The sequence below is a fragment of the Solanum stenotomum genome, chromosome 3 (genome assembly GCF_019186545.1).
Source record: "Solanum stenotomum isolate F172 chromosome 3, ASM1918654v1, whole genome shotgun sequence".
In the NCBI taxonomy this organism is placed as follows: Eukaryota; Viridiplantae; Streptophyta; class Magnoliopsida; order Solanales; family Solanaceae; genus Solanum; species Solanum stenotomum.
Genome location: NC_064284.1, coordinates 5,496,049 through 5,510,787, shown reverse-complemented (window position 1 = coordinate 5,510,787; position 14,739 = coordinate 5,496,049). Strand labels below are relative to the sequence as shown.

Genomic DNA, 14,739 nt, shown 5'->3' with positions numbered 1-14,739 from the left:
AAAGAGGAAGCTTCGCTGGCGATTGGGATCGACGAATTGCAAATTTCAGAGGTATGTTATATTTTTGTTTTTTCTATCTAAGGTAAAACATTTCTGGTCCAAATCTTGAAATATTACTCTATTATTTATTTTATAGAGATATTATTTAATTAATAAATTAGAATTTATTAATTTAAAAAATATTTTTGAGATTCAGTAAAAAGATTTATTTTGATTATACCGTTCGGAGATGAAACCTCAAAAAATTTAAATGAACCGTTTTGTGAAGACGACATTCATGAATTTGAAGTCATGATTAATAATTTTGGTTATCTCAATAAAATAAAGTGTGTTACATTATCCGAGTGAAAATGATACATTTTCAAAGGTCCATTGGAGCTTTAAAAAAATAATTGTGAATACTATCAGAAAAAACAATGTTGATGAGAAAGTTGAAGACGATACAATACTTTTAAAACCAATTACGCATAAAGAAACACTTATCACGTCTAGAACTCTTCACAACTTTTGGTGCAATTCGAGAAAAGCACAACGGAACTTTTGGATGCAATAAGAAAAATTAGAAATGAACTACTAGATTTAAATTTTAACAAAAGAAAAAATACTAGAATCACATGTAGTACCCACAGCCTAATGGATTAGGGGATTTCTAATCCTAGCGACATTTTAGTCATAAAAAAAAATACTAGAATCATATTTTACTAAATTACTTTAGATATTTTTAATAATTTTTAAAAATTATTAATTTATAATATTAATAGGGCTATATATTTAAATTGTCTTAATATCTTTACTTATTATTTAAGAATCCTATTTTATTTTCTATCTTACCTTTATATAGTAGTTCTATTCATACTTAACTTTTCTTGTATGTCTATCATTCAAATTATTGATGTGTAACATTATGTAATAACATAAAAGGATATCTGTCCAAACGAGGTAATCATTAAAACAATAAAATACATTATGAAACAATAAGTAATAACCCTCCAAATTTAGTAAGAAATAAACAGTAAGATAATTAATTTCCCAACATAACTTCGACTTCAAATAAAGCGACCCCTTACCACTTTCATCATCGCTCGTTTAAGATAATAAATAAATAAATAAAAAGATATGTGAAAGAATACTTATGGTACTAAATCTAATTTATTGCCAAATAACCAAAACTTTCTGGCTCGAGTACCAAAATCATGTTAACAAGCAAGTACAATTAATCCAAATCAAGTCTCCGATACACTGTAACAGGTTGATTCATTAAACTGCAATGCAAACCTGTCCAACAAAACCCAAACTTTTACAAGTACAGGATTTACTTGTGAATGAATACACAAATTACCAAAGGTAACAGAAGTCCTCGGAGAAGGATTATAACATAATGGGTTATTACTACACAAATGTTCACATTTTTATGACGTATAAACATACAAAATTTTGTTGTTAAAATAGAGTTATGGGGCTTGACAAAAGGGAACTATGACGGCACCTCAGAAAGGTAAGATGTAAAAAGAGACACAGCATCCTGCAAATGGTATGCACGGGTGTCTTCAGGTATGGGTGCCTTGAATATGGTATCGTAGCAGCTTAGCTGGACCTCATTTGATGAACTTCCACTGCTATCAGAAAGCAGCAAATTGCATATCTCCTCAGCCATTTTCGAATAAACCACCCTAGAGACAATAAACATACATTAGCTCAAACTTGTTACTTTAGATGCTCAAGCATACAATAAATGGACTTAAAGCATTCAAGGATCATGTCAAATTTTCATGTTTTATGGAATGCTTTACCTCAATATAAACCAGTTGACATAAAGCTCTACTGATTTAACCATACGTGAGAAGATTTTAGGTGACCAAGGGCCATAAGTTAACACACTCTAAGGGCAGTAGAAACATAGAGAACAAAACAGTGAAAATATTAATTACTACATGCAACAATTCTCTCTTTATAACATCCATGCAACGAACAATTATTTTGAATTTTAAGGCCGAATACCAAAGAGACCTTTATTTACTCGCATTGATATGTAATTTTGTATTCCCGGCCGCATTTTTCATCCAAATAATTCAGCTTGATCAAAACAAGTCCTCGTGACAGTTGACGAGGTTATGTGTGGTATTAATTAGGCTGAGTTGGACAAAGTGAATGTACAACTCTCTAATTGCAACTCTTCAATTCCTTTACCCTACTCCTCTCACGTCCTTCAATTCTATTCTCTCCTTCACCAGAAATCAGACGGGGACTTTTATGTGTTGGTTGTTGTTGATGGTGGAGATTGAATCATTGAACAGCTAAGATGATTTGATTCATGGTTTGATTTTGAAATTTGATGTGGTTATGATGCAAGGTAAGGAAGAGAATTTAGCAGGTCTCTGTAAAGGTGAAGGCTTTGGGACTTGAAGGCATGAATTGGATAGCAAGCCAAAGACCCAGATGAGTCATCTGAACTGGTAACTGGCGGTGACTCTTTCTGCATTTAGGATGTGGAAATTTGTTTGTTTGGATTTAGTTGAAAATTGTGGAAAGTTGAAGTTTTATACCAGCTAGATATGATCTTAGGGATGAGTAAGAGTAACGTAGTTTATCGTTGTCTCCAAAAATTTTGTGTCCATTTTTATATGATGATTTATCTAAGCAGTTTGTTCCAGGATCCATGTAAAAGACAAGAAATTGAACAAATTTGTTGGTCTTTACTCTTTATAGCTAGGAGGGGTCAAGAAAGAAAATCAGCTCCTAGGTATAGATGACACTAGTATGTTTTGCATAGATATAGGAGGTGTAATTAAATATTAACGACACTGAAAACAAAGAGCATTTCCAGTCCATAGTATTCCCAGCCCCATTTTAATTCACTAAAATGTGAAGTAGAAACATCAAATATTTAAGGGAAAAAGGACAAATATGTCCCCGAACTATCGTAAATGGTTTGTGTCCCTTCGTTATACTTTTAGGATGTTAGTACCCTTACCGTCCAAATTTTGGTGCATATATACCCTTTATACTAACGTTGATACACGTGTCTTAATCCTATCAGCCGACCCGATAATTAATAAATCTCTACCCACAAAAAAACCCACCCGATTAATTGAAAATCCACCCAAATAAAAAATACCCACACCCAAACAAAACAAAATCAATGAAAGTTGTCAAAATTTAACGTTTCCCCTAAACTAATCTCGACAATCTCTGTAATTATTGATCAACTTCATCAGCCATTTCTTCTTTCCCATATCTCTTAAAACCTTAGCTGCATATTCATCAATCTCGAATCTAGAACCCCATCCATTCTTTTTCATCAATTCAAAAACCCTAACAGTAGATTCCACCTGTTCACCTTCAACCAACACCCTCACCAACCTTACCAGCGACTTATCATCACATTCAGTCGTCTCCACTTTCTCCAAATTACAAATCAATTCATCGATTTGTTCAGCAAAACCCTCTGGGTCAAAGCTAAAGACCATGTCAGCATAAAGCCCCAAATCAGGGACATCACATTCCGATTGAAAGGCTGGGAATACTTTGAGGGCCAAATCGCAAATGTTTTGTCATAGAAGTTCTTTGTAGGCTGCAATAGATCTGTTTTGATGAGACGATTGAGGGTTTTTGAGTCTTGAACTTCGATTTGGGAAGGGTCAGTTCTTTGAGCTCGTTATAGAGCTTGGATTATTTCGATGCTTAGTATTCGGCCTTTGACTACAGGGAAATTTCACTTGAGAATGAGGATGATTTGGGGATGAAGATTGGGGAAAGGATGCTCCTAAACAAGTCTCTTAATTTGAAATTAAGTGAATTAATTGGGGGTTTTCGGTTATATTAATTTGGGTGGATTTTTTTAATAATTCGGGTGGGTTTTTTCAAATTTTGGACAGAAATTTAACAAAGAACGAATCGACGGTTAAGATTGAGACACGTGTACCACCGTTAGTATAGAGGGTATATATGCACCAAAATTTGGACGGTAAGGGCACTAACATCCTAAAAGTATAATGAAAGGTATACACGCACCATTTACGATAATTTGGGGGTATATTTGTCCTTTTTCCCAATATTTAAATGTAGGTAACAGACACAGGGAGCTACTTTGTCTCCATCCCTATATACTATTTTAAGAAAATAAAGAACAAATGACTTCTTACCTCATATTCTGGATTTATTCATCATAAAAAAACAATACCATGTGAATATTAATGATTTTATTTTTGGTAACTGGTAACAACAACAACATACCCAATGAAATCCCACTAGGTGGGGTCTGGGGAGGGTAGAGTGTACGCAGACCTTGCCACTACCTCATGGAGGTAGAGAGGCTGTTTCCGAAAGACCCTCAGCTTTGGTAACTGGTAAGTAAAAGATAAATTAATCCCATATTTAGTACTTATCTGTTACCACTTTACTATCCTAAGTAACAAACCTCTCACACTTAGATATAAGAAATAGGGGTTCAATGAGATGGTGGGAAGAGAGAGGGGGGTCTAGCAGGAAGCAGTCAACTTTTCCAACCACATGTTTCAGTATTAACAAATTAATATCAAGTAGCATTACCTCGCTTTGACAGGCAATCTGTTTGTCCAAACAGCCAAAGAGTTGTTTAAGCGACTAATGAAGTCTGCACAAGCATTGTCTTTGTTTTCTATAGTGTCCTGCCAATAGAAATGTGTGCTTTGTCAATCTCTTAAAAGATATTAGAATAACTAGGAGATAGGATTATAAGCTTCAACCAATAATCTTGAACAGGTATTCGCTCTACTTCCTATTACTATGCAGAGAAAAGACACGTAATCACTTCTCGTGAAATTGACCAGTATCAATTGAGCAACCATAAAGGTTAGATCCAGCTCATGAACTGTGCTCCAACTAGGATGAACTTCCTTTTTTCAGAAGCTGTCTTCTAGTCATTTACAAGTTGATCATTGATCAAGCTGTACAGCTACAGCTTTTCCAGTTTTCCTATCATCAAATACATGGGCTTCCCACAACCACCAGAAAAAAAAATTGTTCATGCAACCATCACATAAGCACACTTTGATCTAACGAGTTTAACAACTTCAGGAAATTTGAGAAGAAGGATTCAAACACAAATAAGTAGATTATAGAGAAATTTCATATTACTTGATTCATAGTGTCACTGTCCTCCTGAAAAGAACTTCTCAACAAATAAAAAGATATATATATTCCAGCTCCCAGATCCCAATCTTCAATTTCTGATTTGTGATCCTCCATGGAAGCTGCTAGCCTCCATATTTCTGAGTGTTCTTCTGTGTATAAACAATGTTAAAATGATTTAGCACATCAATTTTGATCGAAATTCAAGGTTGAAAATTGAGATACTTCTAGGGCAACGGAATGTAGTCAAGAGTTCTTCATCAACATATCATACTCAGTTCTCCGTGCAGTTACCAAATCTGATTAGCACTTATTACATTTAAGTGTGTGGTTTAGCACGTTCATGATAACTTCATTGCATATCCCACGATTTGCTCTCTCACATTAACAGTTATTACCTTGTGGTGTGTGTCTTATTCAGCCCATGGATAATTTCATTGTATATACCATGATTTTCTTAAATACGCACTTTGAGTAGAAGAGAAAATGGTCATGGCCATGGCCATGCCTTCTCTCTCTCTCTCTCTCTCTCTTTGGTAAGTAAGAAAATGATAATTTATTCATGTGGGATAAATGATAAATCTGTGAAGAAGCCTGCAAATCAAATAGGTGATGCATAATTGCATATCAAGTATATGAGGAAAAACAAATTGTATAGTGAGACATTTAGACTTGAAGGCGACTCAGACTGCCATAGAAAGACAACTTTTATGGTGTCCGTGTTTCATTAATCCTATTCCAAAATATTTAACAAGGTTCACGTAAGAAAAAGATTGATGATGGAAGAAGATAGGGGAAACGCAAAGCCGGCAGAAAAGCATCCCAATGGAACTGAACTGAGGTTATAGGATCACTACAACAAATATTAAACAGATAAGTCTTTAAGTACATATGCTGAAAAATGAAATAGCAAGATATAAAGATGAATCTAAAAGATCGACAAGATATAAAGATGAATCTAGAGATTAACAAATCTATACCTGATAGAAAAAGAGAATGAGCAACTGAAGTCATAAAAATAGTGTGCGCTTTCTGCCACTTTCCGCACTCCAAAAAGTGTTCTAGGGCTTTGGAGAATTCAGAGTAATAATTAAAATATGTTGCCTGCAATAGAGTAAGACAAGGATGAAAAATATAATGCAAGCAAAAAAGTGATCCCACACCAGTGACAATCAATTACATGCAAAGGACTAATTTGAAGTAAAAGTACTACCATTCAACTAAAGCATTCCAAAAGAAATATACACAAGCAATTTCCCTCCACAATTTCAGCATATTGTTAAACCATATTGTCAGAAACAGCAAGCAAAAATATCCCAGTAACATAGATTGGCTTTGAGTTGCCAGAAAGTGGAAAGCGAGAAGCATGGATCAATGTAAAACTGAAATCAAATAAGGGCACTGACTCACCAAAGCCTCATTCAACCATGCTGATGGAATACCTAGATCCTCAATAAATTGCCGCTGCAAGTCCTGAGAACTCCAAGTTTCACAGTACTGGAAGAGTATTTCCCTAATAAGAGCAGCTTGCAAATAAGGACAATCTTCACGGTGAGGCATGTGAAGCACCACATAGACAGCCCAATGACATTGACCAAGGCATAGCAGCTGAGAAATGAAACTAATGTCTAGCACATGAAGATCATTAGAACTGAAAGCACCAATGGCTTCTAAAACAGCTCGCTGATGCCAGATCATATGGTAGTCAAGGGGATCATTTGTTGAAGCAAAGGCACTGAACATCGTCTTTAGAGCACTGAAATCAATTTCTTGATTGGCATGAAGAAGCATAAGATAGTAACCGAGGTCAGAATGTTTCACCGCATGCCAATTCATTGACACTTCTATAGGTCCTTCATCAATATAAACTGGAACTGGAGATGGAGCTTTTCCTTCATTAAGAAGCCTCTGATATGTGCGGAACACAATAGGCAATTCAGTTTCTGGTGGAAGCTGATACCACATCAACAACCCCAGAAACCTTTTCCAGTCAATGTCTACATCATGCAATGCTCTATGAATGTTGCCAGCAACCAACTCAAAAACCCTAATCCTCTCTGTCTCAACAAAATTGAAGTCCAACCCATTCACTCTCCAAATATCAAGCTGCCTAGCAACATCAGAACGATTAACCATCGAACCACCAGCTTGGCTAAGAAGACATGCAAGCCGCACATCTCCTCTAGAAGCCGCCAGTTCCACAGCAGCATCCAGCTGCCGACCAGTTAGAAGTAAAAACATATGTTGTAGATCACTTGAATCATTCAAAGAACTTACTTCTTCCTGTACCCTGTGACAAACACTCTCTTGCAACCAATAGCTGAATTCTGCTCTCCTTATCAATGGAAGTGCTTCTGGATCAACATCTGAAGAAGTTTCTCTTGCATCAGGTATCATATCTTCCTCATCCTCATCTTCAAGAGACTTTAATTTCCCACTCAATTGTCTTGTCGAGAAAAGCACTTTTATTAATTCCCAAATCATTGCTTGGTGCATCAGAAGAACACGGGATGCTGGAGATAAGTCAGGAACCTCCAATTGCCTCTCAATGACACAAATATAGCTCCGACATACATCTGAAAGCATTAGACGATCACACACAAGTCTTTGAAGCTTTAACGCAAAGGGTCCCTCCCCGAACTCTTTGGTTTCATGAGTAATTTCCTTGTGAAGATGGAGGGTTGAATCAAAACACAAATCAACAAGTTCCTCCCTAAACTTTTTATTTTCATCTCTAGCTACTTGGTCAAATGCAACCTTCTCCAAATTGATTATTGAGGACAAACATTGATCGTCTTTACTACCAACTGGAGCGCCAGAATGAATAAGAACACCATTAGGCCCCCAGCCAACTCCAAAGGATCTACCCATGAACAATCCCGCATCAACAACATTACAAGAGTAGGTTCCACTTATAGGTGTTTGCTGCCTGACATCCAGCTTGAAACCTTCAGTCTTTGTTGTCTTTAGAAGCACACCCTTATTTTGTTGGGTCAACAAAATGGACCCAGGTGAGTCCGAGCCAAAACTACCATGTTTGTATTCAATCAAAGCCAATGGAGTCTTGCGAGTTAAAGGTGGACTAACTCTCTGGAACTTATGTTGCAAAGGGGATTTTGAAGATTCTTTACTGAATTGTGGTTTTCTATCAAAAGGAACACCATGATAATCATCTATATCCTCTTCTTCTGCTGGAAACATCAGCATTCTCATTTCTTTCATCTTTACAGGATCTAACCCAAGATGGGCAGGAAGAGAATGTGAAAGATCAGTTGTATTGGCTAAGAAGGTTTCTTCATCAATGTCAGAAACATCTCTTCCATTCATATCCGCGGGATCTTGAACTTCTGGAGACACAGCATCAATTATCATATCTTCATCTTCTTCCTCATCATTCAAACCAAATCTGCTGAAATGCTGAACGAAGAATTTCCATTCTCCATTTGATGGATCAAACGAAATAAAACGTGCTCCTTGTCTCTCTGTTCTAAGTCTTAATTTCTCCACCAGTTCTCTAGAAGAATCCACGTCATAGTGTTTGGAGGATCGTATTTCCAGTAGCAAAGTTACTTCAGCAGGCTTGTTAAGCCCCATGCCAACTGGGGGCTTGTCATTTTCATCTTCATATACAATCACCTCATGTCTGCTAAACTTAACAATTCGATCCAAATCCAACCCCCTAACATCTGTTTCCCCAGAAAATTTGACAAATCCGTAACCAAACCTCCCAACAGTAAAATTTTCAACTTTACTGCAATACCCTGAGCTCATTAGCTCCCTAACAGCCAATTCACTCAAGCATGGATCAGTAAAATAATCAGGAGATCGCAAGGTAGGTAAATCAGCTTCGTTCTCGCCCAAAATCTGATCTAAAGCAGAAATTTTTCTTCTTTTACATTGAGATTGAGAAACAATAAGTTGTTCAGAAGTCCCTAACTCAACCTCCATTACTATGCTACTTCTTCCGAAACTTCTACAAGTTTCGTTACAAGTGCCTGATAATCAAATTCAAATGCACATATTAAACTTCCATGGATAACGCAACAGTAACAAAAAATTGGCATGATTCAGACTAAAGAGTTTAGGGCATTGAATGTGCGAAAAAACGAATCAAAGCACAAAAAAAAAAAAAAAAAAAAAAACAGAAAAGAAGCAAAGCAGGTCCCAAAACCCTAATAAGTTCGAATCAAAATCGACCACAGAAAACGACGAAACAGTAGTAGAAAATGGAATGAGCTTACCTTCGACTAATGATACACCAATTAGGGCTTCTTAGTTTCCCTACTTCATGAATGTGGCTGAGACTGTGGAGCGAGACGAAGGGTTTTAGTTTGCTTTCTCAATTTCCCAAACTCCCGCCCCTACCCCTCTTGCGAACACTCTGGTCAGTAGCACGTGTGGGCACGTGATGCGTTAAAGGGTATAATAGGAACTTACACTAAAATGTATAATTTAATACACAAATGAGTAAACTCTCCAATAATTAATTCTTACCTGAAATAGTACTTATATAAATTTTCTCATAATTAATATTTATATTACTCTAACCGTCTTTTAAACAACCATTTTGTCCTCGTTTGATTCATGAACGAAAATATATACTATGATTTACAATGCAAAATTTCTCATAATTAATATTTATATTACTCTAAACGTCTTTTAAACAACCATTTTGTCCTCGTTTGATTCATGAACGAAAATATATACTATGATTTACAATGCAAAATTTATAATACTAGAATTAATATATTTTTTACTATTAAGTACAGATGTTTTGTTTAGTTCCTTAATTGAAAAATGAGAAATATATTGTTTATAAAAAAAAAATAATGTGTTTAAGTATTAGAAATTACGTATTAAGTTTGGTTAAACTTTTATTTTGAGTTTTAACATTGGACTTTGTGAAGGGATTTTCGGATGTTTTTGTCATTTGATTATTTTAATTGGGAATTAGTTATTAATTTTGGTATTATGATCCCATAATCTCACATTCTGAAATAAATAATTATTGACTAAAGACAAAATAAAATAATTCTGCATTTTATCTAATAATAATTATATCATTAATTATTTCAACTTCAAAACTTGTAACGGATAATTTTACTTACAAAAGCACTAAGAAAGAAAGCAGTAGCTAAAATCCCAATAATTAAATTTTATGCATGAGTGTCATCATTTTGCCTAACGTAAAATCTGCCTTCATCATTAACTTTTTTTTTTTACACGCACCATGTTTTATATAAGTACTTATTACTTAGTCACATCAAGAAAGGACCTACAATGAATTGGTATGGCAAATTCATGCATGCAGAATGATCAAGAACAAATACATATTCTCATGATTTGTACTTAAAAATCACTTAATGAACATTAAAAAATTAAATTATGAATCAATATATACTTCCAAGTTCCAATTGAAGATAAGTATGAATAAAAGATCCGAGCAAATTAAAAATAATAAAGTTGATATCTCTAATAAATTGTCATTATTTTATACCTATATGTGGTATCGCTTTCTTATTTGCAAATAAGCATATGATTACAAGTGAAAATACAAGTCCCTTTTGTTGCATCTGAAGTTGCTCGTGGTAGTCTAATCATAGAGGAAAATAATAGTAGTTCATTAATAATTACTATAATATTATGTTGAATGCTATTCCATTTTACATGAAACTTAGTATTCATAAAAATATTGCATTTGGTAGTTTTGAATTTTAGTTTTAAGTGGTGTGGGACATGAATCACTAAATCCCATATTTAATTTAAGGCCTTCAATTATTAATTGGAAAACATGCATTAAGCATTTAATTCAAGGTTGTTTTGTTCATGTGATAATGATATTGTTGGCTATGTAGCAAGAGTTAATGGGAAATGGAGAAGAAGATGAAAAGAGAGGAACTTGGAAAGTTGGGAACTTGAAAAGTCCTCTTATGCTTTAGTGAAAAGGCATTTCTCCCTCATCGGTAGTGGAAAGAAAAATAAAAGAGTTTAAATATAGAAACACTCCTATTAATTGTTAAAAGGGTTGGAAAGAGGGACCCACCTCGCGCCGTCGTCGTCACTCGCTCAGCTTCGGCTTTGGAAAATGATCGAGAGATTATTTTTTGGACAAAGTTTGTTTTAATTATTTAGTTAATTAATTAAATTAAATTAAATGGCCAAAACGTTTCAATTAATTAGTTAATTAACCGAAACGTTTCGATTATTCAGTTAATTGACCAACCCGACTCGGATCCGCGCGTGACCTGTTTTATTTGAATTTCCCGCCGTTGGAAGTGACTGTTCTGAAAGGTTGCAACTTTCAGAAACAACCATGACCGTTTGAAAGGTTGCAAACTTTCATGAATGGTCGTGTGGATTTTGAAAGGGTTGCAACCTTTCGAAACCAGTTCCTCTTGCCTATAAATACATTGATTCTTCATATTTTTTCCTTACGAATTTTTCTGATTTCTTCTTCTTCTTCTGCACAAAGTTTCTTCGTATATTTTACTACTGTTGAGTGGTTCGCTGACACCAGAGTTTTGGGTATCAATACACTGGTGATTGAGATCATTCTATCCTGGGAGGACATATTCCAAATCAAACCTCGGATACTAGAGGGGAATAATTTCCTTAAGGGGACACTGTGCATTCAGTAGGCTTGATCTTTTCCGTTCTATCTTTTTCCAGATTCTGGGATTTTAGTTGTTCTGAATTAATTTCCATTCTTCTGTTCTTATTGGTTCATTAAAACTTTGGTTACTTTGTATTTCTGCAAAGTTTATTGTAATCAATAATTTTGTTTTAAACACAGATTGGCAACAATAGTAGAATAAAATTTGAGATTAACTTTATTCCATAGATACTTGATTTGAGGTATTAGTTAATTTTGGTGCTAATTTATCCGATCATTTATACTAAAATAATAGAATTACTATCTCATATAAAAGATGAGATAAAATAACCTTATGAAATATCTTTGCTTATTTGATAAGTAAGATAATCATAATTATGGAATTAATTATAAATTAGTTAATTAATTTATTAAATTTGGTAAGAGTTAGACGAGCCGGGCTATAATCACATTATTTAACACATTTTAACATTACTTATTTTGATCCAAATAAATTTAAGCTATAACAATTTGTTTATTAATTCAATCTATTTTACGTACCAATCCACTTCAGACTATGGAACTGTTTCATCAAATCTCCAATGAAACATGCATATGCATGATGTAACACAAATAAATGTCATATCCTACGTACTGTATGTCTATTTATTTAGAGATAAAAGTCAAATATTTCAGCTACAAAACAGCTTGCAGAGACGCGTGCAGGAGAAAGCGGCTTCAGGACCAGCTTCAAATTTTATCGGGTTCTCATTTTTAAGATGATGGATTCAATTGCAGATAGTAAAAAAAAATTAATTTTTATTCTTACATGTATTAAATATTATTATTTTTGAATGGAAAGAGACATTTAGAAATTGATCTATTCCAAAATTACTATGTAGAAATATATTCTCCTTCACTAATTAGGCTAGGTAATAATTTTAACAACCACATTAGTAGAGGTGGAGACAAAATACCTTCTCTTTCGATCATTAATATATACTTGACTTGAATTTGTTGAAATGATTCTAAAAGAAAAGAGAGAGAGAAAATTGTGATTTAAAATCAATTATATTGTAGACATTTTATTGTTTTAAATTATTTTATTGAGAATTAAAATGAAAATTTTAAAATAAAAATTATTTTTGAATATTTATATATAAAAAAGTGTTATTCTTTTTAAATTAGATTTTTATAAAAGTATACCATGGATTGAAAGAGATAAAATATATCATGTTGATTACCACTAGTATTTATATATATATATAAAACCATAACTTTCAGCTCATGATTAATTAGGTAGCCCATAAGGTATCAAATGAAAGATATTTGAATCCTCTTTCCAACGCCATCAAAATTGCTAAATTTCAAATTTGGACGAGGGAGATATGCCCATATATATATATGGTCTAGTACATGAAACTCATGTCCTTATGCTACGAGGATAAGGTCGCATTTTCTTATGTAATCTTGTCCGCGTCAGTCAAATATGTACATGAATATATATATGGTAGTAAGTCATTCCCATGTGAATAGTTCCTGTCCTATTAAGAACCTAGCTTAAATCTTAAGAAAGGTACATTTAAATAGAGACGATTTCAAGATTTGAAAGCTTTAAATATATTATGTCGCTTTAAACGGTAAAGTATGCATATGAAATTGGTGTCAATATTCACATAGAAAAACTATAATTGATATTTATCAAACAAATTCTTTCACAAGTAAGGCCTCGTCTTGTTAATGTAGTCAAGATTTTAGTTAGAAGAAGCCCGATGTTCGATTCTACTAGTTAGCCCTAACGTTTTTCAATAATAAATTCACCAAAATAGAATGTCCACATGTTAAAAAATGAATTCGACAAAATTCAAACTTATGTCCTAAGAGAAAAACCTGATAAACTTTAACCGCTAGCATGCACCTTATACTGGTGCCACAATTAATATTTATACAATATAATTGGCATAAAATTGTGATATATAGCACTGGCGGAATTTCATATTGTGCGCCAATCATGCTTTCACCACACAACCATGCACATTATTAGGCTGGCTTGAAATGATATATTGATGGGTACTGTTAATAAGTAATAGGTCCATTCCTAAATCCTAACTTCGCATTCTGATTTGTCTTCACCAAAACAAGTACAGTACAAACAACTTTATTACTAATCCATATTCTTGTATATCCACACAAACTCCTTTCCTTTTCTACTTTTTTCTTTTATAAAATACAATAATTGTTTTCTTATTAGTATTCTATCGTTTGTTTTGGTTCATTAAGAAAAAAAAAAGACATTTTTACATTTAGAATGTGTTGGGTTAAATGTTTTGGAAAATATTTTCCAAATCAACTCATTTCTCTCAAATTTAAGGAAAATGACTTCCCTTCAAAACTTAAGCTTTCAACTTCAAATTACAATTACTTTTTTGTTGAAAAAATCAATTTATTTTGTCCCTACCCTCAAACCAAACCCCAACCCCCCCCCCCCCCCCCCCCCCCCCCCCACCCCCCCCCCCCCCCCCCCCCCCCCCCCCCCCCCCCCCCCCCCCCCCCCCCCCCCCCCCCCCCCCCCCCCCCCCCCCCCGCCCCCCCCCCCCCCCCCCCCCCCCCCCCCCCCCCCCCCCCCCAAAAAAAAATTAAAAAAATTTAAAGCTTGTTTTTAAATTTAATTTTTTCACCCCACCTCACCCCCTACCCCCACCCCCTCCCAAAAAAATATTAAAAATTATTTTTAAAAAATATTTCTAATTTCAATTTTTTATTTTTTTACCCCTTACCCACTACCCTCACTCCCCCATCTGCTCCCCTATCAGCCCCTCAACCCCCTTCAAAAAGAAAAAAAATTAAGTTTGTTTTTAAAAAATATTTTCAACTTCAAATTTTTATTTTTTCATCCCAATCCTCGATCACCCACCCTCCCTCCCTAGCCACCCCCCCTCCCCAAAAAAAATAAAAAAATAAAATAAAATTGAGTTTGTTTTTAAAAATATTTTCAACTTCAAAATTTTATTTTTTCACCCCTACACTCGACCCCCCCA

General features: G+C 34.5%; 1 protein-coding gene across 2 annotated transcripts; it reads right to left on the bottom strand.

Moving 5' to 3' along the window:
- Nucleotides 1-1,235: 1,235 nt before the first annotated feature.
- On the bottom strand, nucleotides 1,236-9,468 carry LOC125859997 (nuclear pore complex protein NUP96). Of its 2 annotated transcripts, none has more exons than XM_049539862.1 (6): nucleotides 9,351-9,468; nucleotides 6,520-9,104; nucleotides 6,090-6,213; nucleotides 5,116-5,261; nucleotides 4,549-4,646; nucleotides 1,236-1,670 (listed from the first exon to the last, which is right to left on the bottom strand). In XM_049539862.1, the coding sequence occupies exons 2-6, from the start codon at nucleotides 9,055-9,057 to the stop codon at nucleotides 1,475-1,477; spliced, it is 3,102 nt and encodes a 1,033-aa protein (XP_049395819.1). In that variant the 5' UTR covers nucleotides 9,058-9,104; nucleotides 9,351-9,468; the 3' UTR covers nucleotides 1,236-1,474. The 2 variants fall into 2 exon arrangements, with proteins under 2 accessions (XP_049395819.1, XP_049395820.1); XM_049539863.1 differs by having other exon boundaries at nucleotides 5,116-5,258.
- Nucleotides 9,469-14,739: the final 5,271 nt, after the last annotated feature.